General features: G+C 36.6%; 1 protein-coding gene and 1 pseudogene across 4 annotated transcripts in view; one reads left to right on the top strand and one right to left on the bottom strand.

The window, feature by feature from the left end:
• Window positions 1–15,404, bottom strand: part of TNPO1 (transportin 1) — a 92,421-nt gene that overhangs the window by 23,933 nt on the left and 53,084 nt on the right. For all 4 annotated transcript variants that reach the window (NM_001373932.1, XM_054555029.2, XM_054555030.2 and 1 more), the window contains exons 7-11: window positions 12,226–12,307; window positions 9,215–9,337; window positions 7,607–7,725; window positions 2,439–2,499; window positions 1,709–1,877 (exon numbers count right to left, since the gene is read on the bottom strand). In NM_001373932.1, coding sequence (NP_001360861.1) covers window positions 1,709–1,877; window positions 2,439–2,499; window positions 7,607–7,725; window positions 9,215–9,337; window positions 12,226–12,307 — 554 coding nt within the window. The remainder of the gene's footprint in view (window positions 1–1,708; window positions 1,878–2,438; window positions 2,500–7,606; window positions 7,726–9,214; window positions 9,338–12,225; window positions 12,308–15,404) is intronic.
• Window positions 5,768–6,085, top strand: LOC112133377 (large ribosomal subunit protein eL33-like; annotated as a pseudogene).

Genomic DNA, 15,404 nt, shown 5'->3' with positions numbered 1-15,404 from the left:
CACTTTGAATTAAGAGTAGTGGCTCTAAACTGGGGTTGATTTTGTTCCCCCAGGAGATAATGGTTGTCACAATTGTGTTTGTGCTGCTGGCATCTTTGGGTAGAGGCCAGGGATGCTGCTTAACATCCCACAACGTGCAGGACGGCCTCTGCAACAAAGAATTACGTGCATGATGTGGCACTCACATGTAGAAAAAAAAAAAAAAAAAGAATTATGTGGCCCAAAATGCCAATAGTGCCAAGGCTGAGAAACCCTGAACTAGAGCAGTAGAGGTTTAAAATCCAGAAAGCAAGCAAGCAAAATCAGAACACAGGTGTTTAGGTTCATCCCCAATTAGGAAGTGTGGGCCAGAATGCTAGCTCCACAGGTGATATGATTTTGCAGCTAAGGTTGGAAATTAACGTATTTTAAAAAGCATATTTCATAAGTTTTGAATATAACAAAGCAACTTATATTATTTTAGAATTACCTATGATAGCCAATTCTCATGCAAATTACCACACAAAAAACACTCATATTAGAAAAACCAAAAAAGCTTGTGGCAATGTTCTTACAGTATTAAAACAAACAGCCTTTTGAGAAATGGTAGTTTAAGAATATAATAATGATAAAATAAGAGCAGGTCCACCAGGAAAATGCAAACCAAAACCACAAAATACCACTTCACATCCACTAGAATGACTATAATAATAAAGAGATAATAAAGCAAGTGAGCATGTGAAGAAACTGGAACCCTCCAGACAATGCTGCTAGGAAAGCAGAACGGTGCAGTCACTTTGGAAAACATCCTGGTTATTTCTCAAAAGGTTAAACATACAGTTACCATACGACCCCAACAATCCTTCTCCTGAGTGTTTACCCAAGAGAACTGAATACACATTGGGCCAGACACAGTGGCTCACGCCTGTAATCCTAGCACCTTGGGAGGGCAAAGCGGGTGGATCGCTTGAGCCCAACAGCTCAAGACCAGCCTGGGCAACATGGCAAAACTGTCTCTACCAAAAAAAAAAAAAAAAAAAAAATCAGCCAGGTGTATTGGTGCACACCTGTAGTCCCAGCTACTTGGGGAGCTGAGGTGGGAGATCACCAGAGCCTGGGGAGGTCAAGGCTGCGGTGGGCCATGACTGCGCCACTGCATAATCACGCTAGCCTGGGTGACAGAGACCCTGCCTCAAAACAAAACAAAACAAAAAACAAACAAACAAAAAAAGTCTACACACAAAAATTATACATGAGTATTTATAGCATCACAACTCAACAGCTACAAAAAGAGAAACACAGATGTCCACCAACCAATGAATGGAGAATATGTGGCATATTACTACAATGAAATATTATTTCACAATACAAGTGAATGCTACAACATGAACCATGAAAACTTTATGCTAAGTTACAGAAGATGGTCACAAAGGACAATGCATTGTATGACTCCATTTACATGAAATGTCTAGAATAGGCAAACCCAGAGATAGAATATTGACTAGTAGTTGCCCAGAGCCAGTGAACAATAGGGAGTTACTGCTAAAGGGTATGGGTGATGAAAACATAGTCTACAACTGATTGTGGTAATGGTTGAACAGCTCTCTAAATATAATAAAAACCAATGAAATGTATACTTTAATGGGTAGTAAATTGTACAGTAGATGAATTATACCCCCATGAAGTTATCATCAAAGTAGGCAACTGTGCTTTTCCCTTTCTGACTTACTTAGATTCCAGTCAGAAATTGTATCATCATCATCAATTTCATCATCATCATCATCTTCCTCTTCAATTCCATCTTCATCATGCTGCTGAGCCACCGTCCTTGATCGGTGAAAACGTGGCCGTATATCCTGTTCACTATCAGGAATCGTTTCGTCTTCTTCAACATCACCCTGTTGTTTTTTTTTTTTTTTTAAGAGAAATTTTTGGTGGCATTCATTATAGGCTAATAATATGTACATGAGTAAGAGAAACAGAATATCCAGAGATGGGGTCATGCACAGAATTCTGAAGTATACTTCCAGAGTGATTAAGAACCACGCCCATGTACAGAACATATTCGTTACAGAGGGGTGAATAGACTGACATAACACACCTGTTAGGTTATATGGACCTTTCAGCCAACTACATGGCCTCCACTGGCTGGTATAATCTAAGTTACCTGAATCAAATTCAGAGCAGCATATATAAGAATGTTTTTAAAATAACTCCAAGTAATTAAGGGGAAATTAATAATAACCCTACCAATGTCACCATCTAGTACCAAATTAAGCAAGAATTTATCATTACTCAAACTTACGCTTCTATCTTTAAACTTCTGTAACCTATTGTGGATAACAGGAAGTCTATTTACAGGAGATCTATTCTCAATGAATGCTTTATTGGCCAAATCCAAAGATGTACTAAGTCAATATACAAATCATGTTCCCTATTCATCAAAAAAGCTTCCTTACCTTAAGTAGGATAATATCTATATCTGAGTACTTCATGCCATTCACTAACACAGGAATCAACCTATAAAGAAAGAAATTCATGAAACAAAGACCTAAAGATCTCAACAGAATAATTAGTAAGTCTTAACCTTACACGTACTAATAAAACCAATGAGATAATCAACGGTAATATTATCTTTGAACTTATTCAGTGATATATGTCTGCTCTCATTAACTGAAGAAATGCTAATAGAGAAAAGGAAGCAGTGAAATACAAAATCCCCTGGATAGGTTTAAGAAATGTGGGCCAGCCAAACTTTCATGCTCAAAGTCCTTCTAAATTCTAAAATAGAAAGATTAGTAGTAATTAAACATTAGAGCTAGCACAATTTAACTAGGTAAGACTTACAATACATAGAACTATATTTTGTAAGATACAGGCATTTTGCAGGAGAACCAGGTGTATCTGGACACTAACAGTTAATCACTGACGATCTTTGTCAACAATTTCAGGGAAATGGTGAGGACAGACATCAGAATGTTAAGATAATGAAGAGTTAACAAATTGTGGGTTAAAGAAGTGAAGACAGTAAGTCCCACTCAAAAAAAGTTTGAGTTTTTTTTTTTTTGAAGGCAAAAAGCTGCAGCAAGTTATAAAGTCATGGAAAATGAGGCAACAAGGAGAAGCTAAGAGTGAATATTTATCTGGTATGGTGAGGGTCTCTGGGTATAAGAAAATTTTATACTATACAGACCCTTAAGGAGAAAATTGGTTAGGAGAGAACAGCTCATATGAAATTACTATCTGTAAGTTTTGGGGCAAGATAAAGGGTCACCTGCTTTCTTTACAAGCCTAAGTGCTCAAAGTGAATTAAGAGAATATCAAAACAGTAATAAAGGTTTCAAACAGTTGCTCTTGGTGAATAAAAGATAAAAGCTGATCTAGAACATGAATTAGCAGATTGTGAAGAGACCACTTGCGGTTGAAGACCACAGATTTCTATAGCCAACAATCCCCCTAGGGGAGTGTAACTTTCCCCAAAGGCATTCGACAACCTGGTTAAAGAAAAGAGTTCAGAGTTCAATTAGTCTAGAGCAGGGTAGATAGAAATTTCAGGTTAGTATGGTTTATTTGTGGCTCTGACATTTGTCAGATAAAGAGAGAATAAAAATAATCAGATTAGGTCGAGGCGAGCAGATCACGACGTCAGGAGTTTGAGACCAGCCCGGCCAACATAGTGAAATCCAGTCTCTACTAAAAATACAAAAATTAGCTGGACGTGGTGGCACACGCCTGTAGTCCCAGCTACTTGGGAGGCTGAGGCAGGAGAATCACTTGAACCCGGGTGGTGGAGCTTGTAATGAGCCGAGACTGCGCCACTGCACTCCAGCCTGGGAAACAGAGTGAGACTCCATCTCAAAATAATAATAATAATAATAATAAAAGAATCAGATTAGAACAAAAAGAGGTCAAGGGGCTTGGAATGGGGTGGCAGATGGGCCTAGTAAGGTTTGCAAGAAATAAAGGACTGGCTGGTAAAGCTGGGCAAATAAGAAAAAATGAGGTCAGAAAATAAGACATGGAAATTAACTGTGACCATGTGGCAATTTGGCATGTGCCTGGCCAAGTCTAATCATGCTAGGCAAACTCTTATCTTTGAGCAGGTCTAATTGTGAAGATTTCTCCTGAAGCCCCCATGTAGCCATTAAAAACGAGTTTTTTTTTTTTTTTGAGATGGAGTCTTGCTCTTGTCACCCAGGCTGGAGTGCAATGGCACAATCTTGGCTCACTGCAACCTCCGCTTCCCGGGTTCAAGCTATTCTCCTGCCTCAGCCTCCCAAGTAGCTGGGACTACAAGCATGCGCCACCATGCCTGGCTAATTTTTTATATTTTTAGTAGAGATGGGGTTTCACCATGTTGGCTAAGCTGGTCTTGAACTCCAGACCTCAGGTGATACACCTGCCTTGGACTCCCAAAGTGCTGGGATTACAGGCATAAGCTACTGCACCCAGTCAAAAACGAGTTTTTTAACGCAACATCACATAAAGTAATAACATAGACAATAAACGTTTACTGAATACTTAAATATGGGCTGAGCATTGGGTTGTTTTACATGGAAAATCCACACAACAGCCCTATAAGACATTAATGTACAAGAATAAAGGTGGAAAAAAGCCCAAATGATTTTGTAAAAACAACAGAAATCAAGAGCTGCTATATCAAATCACAAAATACATTAATGTTCAATAATAAAAACAGTACTAGTTAAAAAAAAAAAAAGAGAAACTATATAGCCCAGAATGATAATAGAACTTAATATCCTCCTTGTTACACTGGTGCATTTTTTTTCTGAGAAAGGGTCTCACTCTGTTGCCTAAGCTGGAGTGCAGTGGTGCCATCTCGGCTCATGGCTCACTGCAGTCTCTGCCTCCTGGGTTCAAGTGACTCTCCTGCCTCAGCCACCCAAGTAGCTGGAATTGCAGGCATGTGCTGCCACGCCCAGCTAATTTTGTATTTTTGGTAGAGACGGGTTTCACCATGTTGCCCAGGCTGGTCTTGAACTCCTGAGTGCAAGCGATCTGCCTGCCTCAGGCTCCCAAAGTGCTGGGGTTAAAGGCATGAGTCACTGTGCCCAGTCTACAATGGTGCTTTCTAAATGAGTTTATATTTATGAGTGATCTTGTAACACACACAATTTTAATTCCTATGCAAACACTTTTTGCTCGTATTATACTAAGCAAGTGTATAATACTTGTTTTTCCTATTAATAGGAAAAACAAATTACTGCGTTGTGCTTTTTAATCTCAGCATCAGATTGATGTTGATATTCTGCTATCCTGTCAATACATTATCGAAAACAATAAAAACAGCTGCGTTTTATATATAAAAGTGGCTCCCACTGGGTACCGTGGCCCATGGCTGTAATCCCAAAGTTTTGGGAGGCCAAGCAGTATGAATTGCTTGAGGCCAGAGGATCAAGACCAGCTTGGGCAGTACAGTGAGACCTCCTCTCATACTCAAGTCATGACTGGCTTGAGTTGTTTAATGTTGGCACTAATTAGCACAGCAAAGTGGGTGGTGCTAATCTTTTAATTTCCTGCTTGGTTTAGGAATATTTGGATTATATTAGTGCAGTAATAGAGTTAGAGTACCTAGTTATAATTCCATATTTTTAACATCATCTCTAATGTTATAGCCTAGGTTTTCATTAGCATAGGTTTGTTATAGCATAGGTTTATGTTATAGCCTAGGTTTCTATTAATAAAATCTCTGGAGTGAAGCAGCTGCTGCTGAAATTTGGGGGCAAATAACTGCAGCCTGCTGGGAACAGGACTTCTAAAAGGAAGTATGTCTGGAAGGCTGTGGCCCAAGGCCTTTTCTGCTGGTTAAAAGCAGGGTCTCCAGAACCAAAGGAAACACACAGCTCTTCTTAAAATTGAAGATGTTGATGCATGAGGTGAAACAGAATTCTCTTTGGGCAAGAGATGTGCTTATGTACATAAAACAAAGAACAACACAGAGACTCCTGGCGACAAACTAAACAAAGCCAGAGTAATCTGGGCCCATGGAAACGGTGGCACGGTTCGTGCCAAATTTCAAAACAATCTTCCTGCTGAGACCATTGGACACAAAATCTGAGGGATGCTGTACCCCTCAAGGATTTAAACTAACGAAAAGTCAATAAATAAAAGTGGATTTCTGCTCTTGAAGAAAAAAAGAAAATCTCTGCAGTTTTAATAAAAATTAGTATCTATGACTTTTAGAATTATATGACCCCACAGAAACCCAAACGTATCATCAAAGTGGTATTACAAAGTAAAGAGAAAAGGAAGAACAATTAATAGATTTCCTAAAGAGAAAAAAATCCAGTCAGTGTATTTGGAGGGCAAGGTTAAGCAAGATACGACGCACCTTGCTTAACCTTACCCTCCAAATAAACTGACTGGAATTGTTGCTTTCTTGATGGAAAGAAAAAACTCAGTTGACCATATGAAAATAGGAACATTCAAGTACCATAAACATCTGAAAAAAAAACCCAAAAAACCCTTTACTATTAAGACATATTAAAAACTTTTTTTGTTTTTGCTTATCCAGATGGCTAAGATTTGAGAAATTAAAATTCATGGCTGGCAAAGTTGTGACAGAATAGACACACAGTGGGGTATATACAGTTCTATGAATTTCCTAGAGAACTATTTGGAATATTGTGAAAAAACATTAAAATGCTTATATACTTTGAGGAAAAAAATCACTCCTAGTAATTATAACAAAAAGAAACAACCTTTTATTGACAAAGAAATTCACTCCAGGATTATTTATGAGGTGAAAAAAAGCCAAAACAACCTAAATATTCAATGGCAGAGAACAGTCTCTCTCTCTCTCTCTATAGTGTACACATATATAATCGTCAATTATGTAAATATGGTTATGTATACCATGATGGAATAGCATCCCTCCACTGAAGTTTTAAAGACTAATGACATGGAGGAAAGCACACAGCATACAATAACTGAAAAGAACAAACCATTAAATAGTATACTTAAAATTTTAAGCACTAACTATAGGCAAGATGTCATGTTAATGTATTATATATTATTAAATCAAATTCCTTCTCAAACACCCTGAATACATGCTATTTAGTATACAGTACTTTCACAGAAAAGAACATTAAAAGATGACATAAAAAATACTACCAGTGATTACTCAGGGTGGTGAAAATGCGGAAAATATAAAATTTTCTGCAATTTAGTTTTCTCCCATGAGCTTATATTACTTTACTTTTAGAAAAATGGGCTTAACATTAAGTTAACTAAATTTTGCTGCATCACAACTAGTGGGAAATTATTTTTTGGAAAAAAACAAAACTTCACAATACAGTCTGTGGTTAAATAACAAGGATTGTTTTGTAAGAACAAAACCAAAAAAAAAAAAACCAAAAAAACCCCACAAAAATACTGTGCTGTAAATTATCCAAAATCAATTATAATTTAGAACAAACCATACTCACATTTTTTTTTTAAAATAGGCAATTGCTTTTTGAAAAATCTCTTTACCAACAATAAAATTAAGTGGCTTCTTTAGAATCTCACTCCGATGGCAAAAGAATGAATTTTATAAAAATATGAAAATGAAGAATCACTTAAGAAATTAAAGAACAAGGCAGCATTTATAAGAGGGAACACTTACTTAGGAAGATGCCTTACGAGTACATCTTTGCATATTGGCTGTTCAGCTAAAGTTAGCCAAAATTCACAGGCTTCTAAAGCCACATTTTCATCTTGATCTTGAGTCCTCTGTAGCATGTACTGAAAACACAAGATCCTTAATATTAGTCAGTTTAAATCACACAATTAATATCAATTCAGTCCTATTATCAAGCAAGCTTTTGACCTTATGGTTTTCAACCTAGGCATTTTAATTTTTTTGTTTTTTTGAGATGGAGTCTCACTCTGTCGCCCAGGCTGGAGCGCAGTGGCGTGATCTTGGCTCACTGCAAGCTCCGCCTTCCGGGTTCATGCCATTCTCCTGCCTCAGCCTCCCGAGCAGATGGGACTACAGGCGCCCGCCACCACGCCTGGCTAATTTTTTTGTATTTTTAGTAGACAGGCTTTCACCGTGTTAGCCAGGATGGTTTCGATCTCCTGACCTCGTGATCTGCCTGCCTTGGCCTCCCAAAGTGTTGGGATTACAGGTGTGAGCCACCGTGCCTGGCCTGCATTTGAATTTTTAAAAAGTTTCCTAGGTGACTATAAAATACAGTTAAATTTAAGAAACACTGATTTAAACTGTTACTCAATGAAAAGTGTTCAGTGAATGTATTATCTGTTTCTGTGTAGTTTTTTTATGATACTACTGAGATTTTTGAAATGTGAATGTTAAATATTAAGCCTTCTTAGAAACATAAAAATAAAAATTAAGAACTCATTATATATTTCTTAAAATGAAGACTCCACAACTACTCAAGCTGTCTCTTGTATATAGACTTTCACGTATTTAAAGTGACATATACACACTGAAATTATAAAGATAATTTTTAATTTGGGAAATAGTAGTGACATTTCTTAGTGTGAATATAATTTGTAATTCTCAACAAAATAGATTTCTCATGTCCTCTGAACACACCAAGCCAAATTCACTCACGTGATTTCACAATGTACCTGAGGGTAGAAGTGCCAACTAACAGATTGTACACATCCTCTTACGGACTGAAACATCTCACCTAACAAAATATGCCCACACAACAGTGTCATAGGCCAACCCCTATTACATGCTACATCAGGTCCTACTCCTTTGCTACTGAGTATTGTGGAAGAAAGAACTGTAACATTATAAATTAGGCTCCCAAGCTGTGACCAAGCAACTGATAAAATTTCTTCACTTTAGTTAACACTAAACTTTCAATCAGTCCCGCCTGACTTTCCAAAGAAAAAACAGGCCTACCTTATGCAGCCATGTGTAAAGTTTTAGAACAGGTGTTGCTGCATACCATGAATGCTAGCCTTTTAACAGATCTTAGACTGCATCCTTTAAAAAAGATCCTCCCTTCTCTCTACCATATGGAACTTTGGAAGTGAAAAGGAGGCTCTAGATAACATACTACTTAAAACACTTCCAAAGTTATACAGTATGTACAACTATACCCAGAAATACAAAACTCCCCACAAAGATAACTTAAAATTTTAAGACAATCATAATTATTTTACAGTCCCCTTCTCATCCGGTATGTTGTATTTTCTATCTAGTATTTCTCTTAGGGGAAAGATGATGAAAGAGCCTTTAAATTGCCAATGTTACCTCAACTATATTATGCATGTGAGGAAGCAGGCGATCCATTCGAACTTCGAGCAACATCACAAGTGCTCGGCACACATTTTTCCGTACCTCTGGTTCTTCATCACCAGCTAATGCAAAGAGATTCTGTTGCACAAGAAATAATTTTTTCTAGTTTTAGAAAGGCTTACACACAAGTAATAAGTAACCTGCAAGTTGGTGACATTTAAAGGAACCCTACAAAGGTACCAAAAACTGACTGAATTGGCCTACAATATTAGATTATAAGAATTAAATAATGATAACTGACAAAGATTATGATTTTGATAAAAGATGAAGAGCTATTCTTTTCTGATAGAGTACAATCAGTTGTACTTTGAGGAAATTTTTAGTTTTTAAGAAACCACGTCATTAGGACATAGGAGCATTTGTTTGCTCATCCAGAAGCAGAGACAAAAGACTATTCCCTGCCAACCCTGATTTTTAAGGTGAGAGGTGGTAATAGATTCAAGATTTATAAAAAGGTGATACAGATTCAAAAGTCGACAAATATTAGTATATACTGATTTTCTAACTTAACCCTAAACTGATATTGTTCAATAAAATTAGTAATAAATACTATGCTGTTCCCTACATCTGCAAGTAAAAAGCAATGTCTGAATGGACAATAGACTATTTTGTTTAATCTTCAAAACTCTAAGATGTTATTATTCAATTTTACAAATAAGGAAAGAAACTAATAGAAGTTAAGTAACTTGATAACCAGCAGAAGATGTGAATCTGGCTTTCATGGAATCAGAGTTCACACACTCATTTCCCTATACCAACAAGCTTCCACTAGAAGAAAAAGACATCTCTCAGAGTGGGGATGTGAGAGGAAAACACAATGAAGCCTTCCTCATGTCACACATAAAGTCTTACTTTATTTACACATACATGTATTAAAAGCAGTAAAACAAGCATTTAAAAAGTAAGTAACATCCCATGTGTCCCACTGTCTTTTTCCGGGAAATCACAGAAACCCTCTACAAAATGAACCTAAAATCTCATTACAAGAAAGAGGAGAAATTCAATGATCAAATGGGACATTGTGTGAAGTACTATTGCAGCATTTTTAAAATGCTGATTTCCCCAAGTCCTGCTTCCACATTTGACACTCTCAAAACTATGTAGTTCCTGTTTTAATTGTATTTTACATAGAAAAGAGCACTGTTTTCCCAGCAGGCATTGCCATTAACAGTACATCCTCCATTAAATTTTATTAAAAGATTTCATTAATTTACTCTAGAGAACAGCAACTGGCTTGGGGGTGGGGATATCCAATGCCATCATCTTGCATTTGTCACTTTTGTTACTACTGTCAATGAATACCCAGCTTTGCCAAGGTTATACATTATAGCCATGTACTGGTAACCAACAAACTTTTCATCAATATGTTAGACTTAGCAGACATGATACCATGAAAACAATGGCAAGTGAAGAAAATTAGTTTACTTATTCACTTGGCAAATTGCTACTGAGAGCCTACTATATGTTAGAGGCACTTCCTCCAGAGGTTTACTGTTTTTGTAGGGTGGAGAATTGGCTAAATCCTGTAGGACTATCAAGTAGTAAACAAATATTAACATATTTAATAGTAAAGCAAAATATTTTAAAATGTTAGAAAATGTTTCTGCCTCACTTGCTGAGTACAGTCCTATGAAATTTTTATTTTCAGAGATAATTCAATTTCATTTATTTTAGATTATATTTCCTTATAAGGTGCTGGTATGTCTATCACTGTCCCCTTTATTAAACTGTGAAAGAATAATACTAAAAGAAAACGCCAGGATAATTGCAACAGAAATACTACTGTTAATACTTTAATAGCTAACATGAAGTGCTTGCTTACTCTGTGGCAGGCATTGTTCCAATTTACTTATATCAACTAGGTTTATAACAATCCAACAAGGTAGGTCAATTATTGACTCATTTTACAGATGATATAAAGAAAACATCAGTTAAATAAAGCGTCTAAGGTTAAAAGCTACTAAACTGAGAAGCTGGGATTTGAACACCAATAGTCTACTCCAGACCTCTACTATTATCCACTACATTATGAGACTAGACTGAAAGAAAACACCTTGCAGGCATAAAATTTAAGTATCCCTAGTATCAAACACAGTTATCTGTTCCATAGTAGGTAGTAGTCAGTAAAACTATTTAAGACACATTTTGGTTTTAACTTGTAAATGGCTAAAGGATCTTTATGGCTACTACTCTTAGTTTATTAGTAAAAGATGCTCAGAAAGAAGCTGGTCAATTTAAGTGACGAGAAAAAAAGTTACGTAACCCCCCCTTCTCTTCCTTATAATTTCCCAACAGTAGCATAAGCAGTCTGACTTCTAAGGGACTTTTAAAATTCGATTTCATGAAAATAAAAGTGAAGGTGCTTAAGGAACTTTAACAATCCTTTTAATTGTTATCAAGTAGCAGAGATTTTGAGAAGAAATTGTGGTGCTTATGGTTCCTGGCCAGAAAATTATGCTCTTTCCGCTTTTATCAGAAAGTTCAAAATGCCTTTAAGAGTCTACTTTTCCTGATGCCTCTAATTTTACAATGGAAACCAATGGAAAATGCTGTCCTTGTAGTCTGTGCCTTCAGATTCTACCAAATCAACTTAATCTAACCTCACCAATTTTTCACATTTCAAAAACTGCATGAGCTGAGGGACTTGGTTTCCATATGCAATTTGAACAGTATATTGAAGGAAAAATTTTTAAAGTAGTCAAGATACTAAACATCTCCCGCCACCAAAATCAGTGTTTGTAGAATGAAACAAGGAGAAAAATTAGTAAAAGTGCCTTCTCAGCTAACAAAAGTTACAGTCTATCCCATATCCAGTTTTAATACTATCAGAAATAATTTAATTAAATATTGAGTTTAGAATTATAAATGATTCTTGTTTTAAAGCAAAACTACATGCAGTTAGCATCACCTAACCTTCTCAAAAAAAAAAGCTGGGGGGTGGGGTGGGAGACAAGAACAAGTCTTACCTCAATAAAAGAATCAATGTGCAACATCAGAGCTTGAGTCCTACTGATGATAAACTGATTGACACATGCAACAGCATGAGACCTGGAAACAAAGTTTAAAATTTAAAATATGCTCATTGTAACTTTGTTCTATCTATAGAAAATTGGCAAAAACATTCCTCCATAAAAATATTATGGTATGTCTATCAATACACCCACTAAAAAGAATAAGTCAAACTTCTGTATCAACAAGGAAAGAATTTGAATGAAATATTAAGTGCAAAATGCAAGTTGCAGAGCAATATGTATTTCTAAGCAACTGAAAAATGTTAGAAAGGATGTGCAAATTTTTAATAGTGCATACCCCTGAAGAGTGGAGACTGGGGAGGGGCAAAATTTATTTTTTTAGATACCTACAGATTTAAAAATGATAGGTAAACATTCCTTTTCAAACTAAAAATGGAGAATAGTCCATGTGTTCTGGCATATGCAATCCAATTGCTCAGCAGTTCTTATTGGCACCAACTTTAAAAATTTACTCTTAATCTAATCATTTCTCACTGCTTTCACTTCTCTCATCCAAGCCATGATCTCTGATCTCTTACCAGGGTTAATGAAATAGGCTGTACTTGGTTTCCTGACTTCCCTTGTGCCAAACCCCACTACAGCCTGTTTGACACACACAGACCACATTATACTCTCATTCAGATTGCTGCAGTAAAACTTAATCTACTTTTTCTACAAAAGGTCAAACAGTAAATATTTTAAGCTTCATGGGCCACATGAAGACCTTTGTTATCATTTTTTTCCCTCTTAATTGCAACCTCTTAAATTTAAAAATCATCCTTACCTTGCAGGTCATGGGCTAAATTTGGCTCCATGGGACATAGTTTGCTGACTACTTGCCTAGACATTCCTTTATACTGTGGCTCCTCCCTTACGCCCTAACTTCAATTCCCATTATGCTGCTACAACCCAAAGTTTCTTTCTTTTGTCACTCTAAAAGGCTGATTCCTAATTCCAGAGACTTCTCACTTGCTGTTCTGTCTTAAACATTCTTCACCATCTTTCATAGACTCACTTCCTTACTTTGTTCAGTCTTTGCACAAATGTTTCCTTTACAGAGAGCCATTTTTATAAAGTATCTCTGAATCACTGTCTATCCCTGATCTCATTATTTTTCCATTGTACTTATCACTGTATGAAATCATATTACTTATTCATTATCTGTCCTGTCTCCTCTTCTGAAATATAACCCCATGAAAACCTTTCTTTGTCTTAACCACTGTGCCAAAAACAGTTGATTTTTGGTTCTGCAGTTACAGCAAAGCACATAAACATTTACTAAAATAACATTAAGTGAAAAAAGCATACTATGGGGAGCTCAACCACTTAAATGTTCAACACAGGGTAAGCTGCCTATGCTTTAAAGTCTGTTTTTCTCATTCTATAAAACTACTACTGGCTGGGCGCAGTGGCTCACGCCAGTAATCCCAGCACTTTGGGAGGCCGAGGCGGGCGGATCACTTGAGGTCAGGAGTTCTAGACCAGCCTGGCCAACATGGTGAAACCCTGCCTCTACTAAAAACACAAAAATTAGCCGGGCCTGGTGGTGCATGCCTGTAATCCCAGCTATTCGGGAGGCTGAGGCAGGAGGCAGGAGAATCGCTCGAACCCGGGCAGCGGAGGTTGCAGTGAGCCGAGATTGCGCCACTGTACTCCAGCCTGGGCGATGGAGTGAGACTCAGTCTCAAAAAAAAAAAAACAACTCTGTCTCAAAAACAATAGTAACCTACAATTCATTCATTTGTTGGGGGGGATTAAACTACATGAGCTAATATATGTTAAGTACTTGGCATAGTAAACAAACGGAAAAAAAATAATACAATAAAGTCTTTTAAAGGGCCTTTAAATCAAGAACAAAAATCTTTTAACTTGCATTTTTTTTGTGTGCATGTAAGGCAAAATTTAAAGGCAGAAATCTCTCCTATCCCCAACCTCCAGAGGCACCTACTACTAGCCTCCCCAAACCATTTTTAGAAACTTGGGAACAGTTAGGACTTACATTTTAAATTAAAACAAACAGTTTGACATGCTTTCTTTAGAAGTTTAATATAGTTTCTATACATCAGCAATTAAGAAAAAAACTAGAAAGTGTAACTTAAATGCTACCATTTACAATAGTATCATAAGACCAAGTGCCTAGGAATACATTTAATATGTAATATGTTCAAGGCCTCTAAAAAGAAAAGTATAAAACTTCATTAAAAACAAGCAATTGGCCAGGCACGGTGGGTCACGCCTGTAATCCCAGCACTCTGGGAGGCTACGGTGGGTGGATCACCTGAGGTCAGGAGTTGGAGACCAGGCTGGCCAACATGGTGAAACCCCATCTCTACCAAAAATAAAAAAATTAGCTGAGAGTGATGGCATGTGCCTGTAATCCCAGCTACTTGGGAGGCTGAGGCAGGAGAATCGCTTGAACCTGGGAGGTGGAGGTTGCAGTGAGCAGGGATAATGCCATTGCACTCCAGTCTGGGAGACAAGAGCAAAACTCCATCTCAAAAAAAAAAAAAAAAAAAGCAATTAGTATTGTGAAAATGACTATTTCTCCTAAATTGATCTACAGATTTAATGTTATTTCAATGTAAATTCCAACAAGGCTTTTCATGAAACTTGACAACTGTAGAATTTATAAGGAAGAGAAAAGGCATTCCTACTGTCCTACTGTAAGCTCTAAATATCATTTCCTAATAAAAGAAATCAGATCTAGGCCAGAAATACAGATGATAAACTTGGAATGCTATGGATATCTGTGTATATAAAAATAAAACTTCCTTGTATTGATTTCTGGTGATCAAAGGCAATAACAAAGGCCTTTGTTATTAAAAATAAATAATCAATAATCAATATCAATTTGTTAATTAGATCTGTCTGATACTATATAAATGGCATTTGTGAAGAATGAATTTTTTTCCAATATGATCTCTTCCTTATAGATTATAAGAAAATATTCCCCCTAGAAGCATCTGAGGTATTTAGCAAGCTCAGAGTAATTCTGCTAAATCATGTATATTTTCAATTCTAATTTCTCATCCTGAAAGTCTGCATATTCCAGGTCAAATTCTGATTTTTAGCCTTTCTTCAACTCATATTTTTATAAGGTAAAACTGTTTTTATTTTTTTTTTTTTGAGATGGA

This window comes from Pongo abelii, chromosome 4, assembly GCF_028885655.2.
Source record: "Pongo abelii isolate AG06213 chromosome 4, NHGRI_mPonAbe1-v2.0_pri, whole genome shotgun sequence".
Taxonomy (NCBI): domain Eukaryota; kingdom Metazoa; phylum Chordata; class Mammalia; order Primates; family Hominidae; genus Pongo; species Pongo abelii.
Note: the sequence above shows the minus strand (reverse complement) of the source record. Positions and strands in the feature narration are given on the sequence as shown.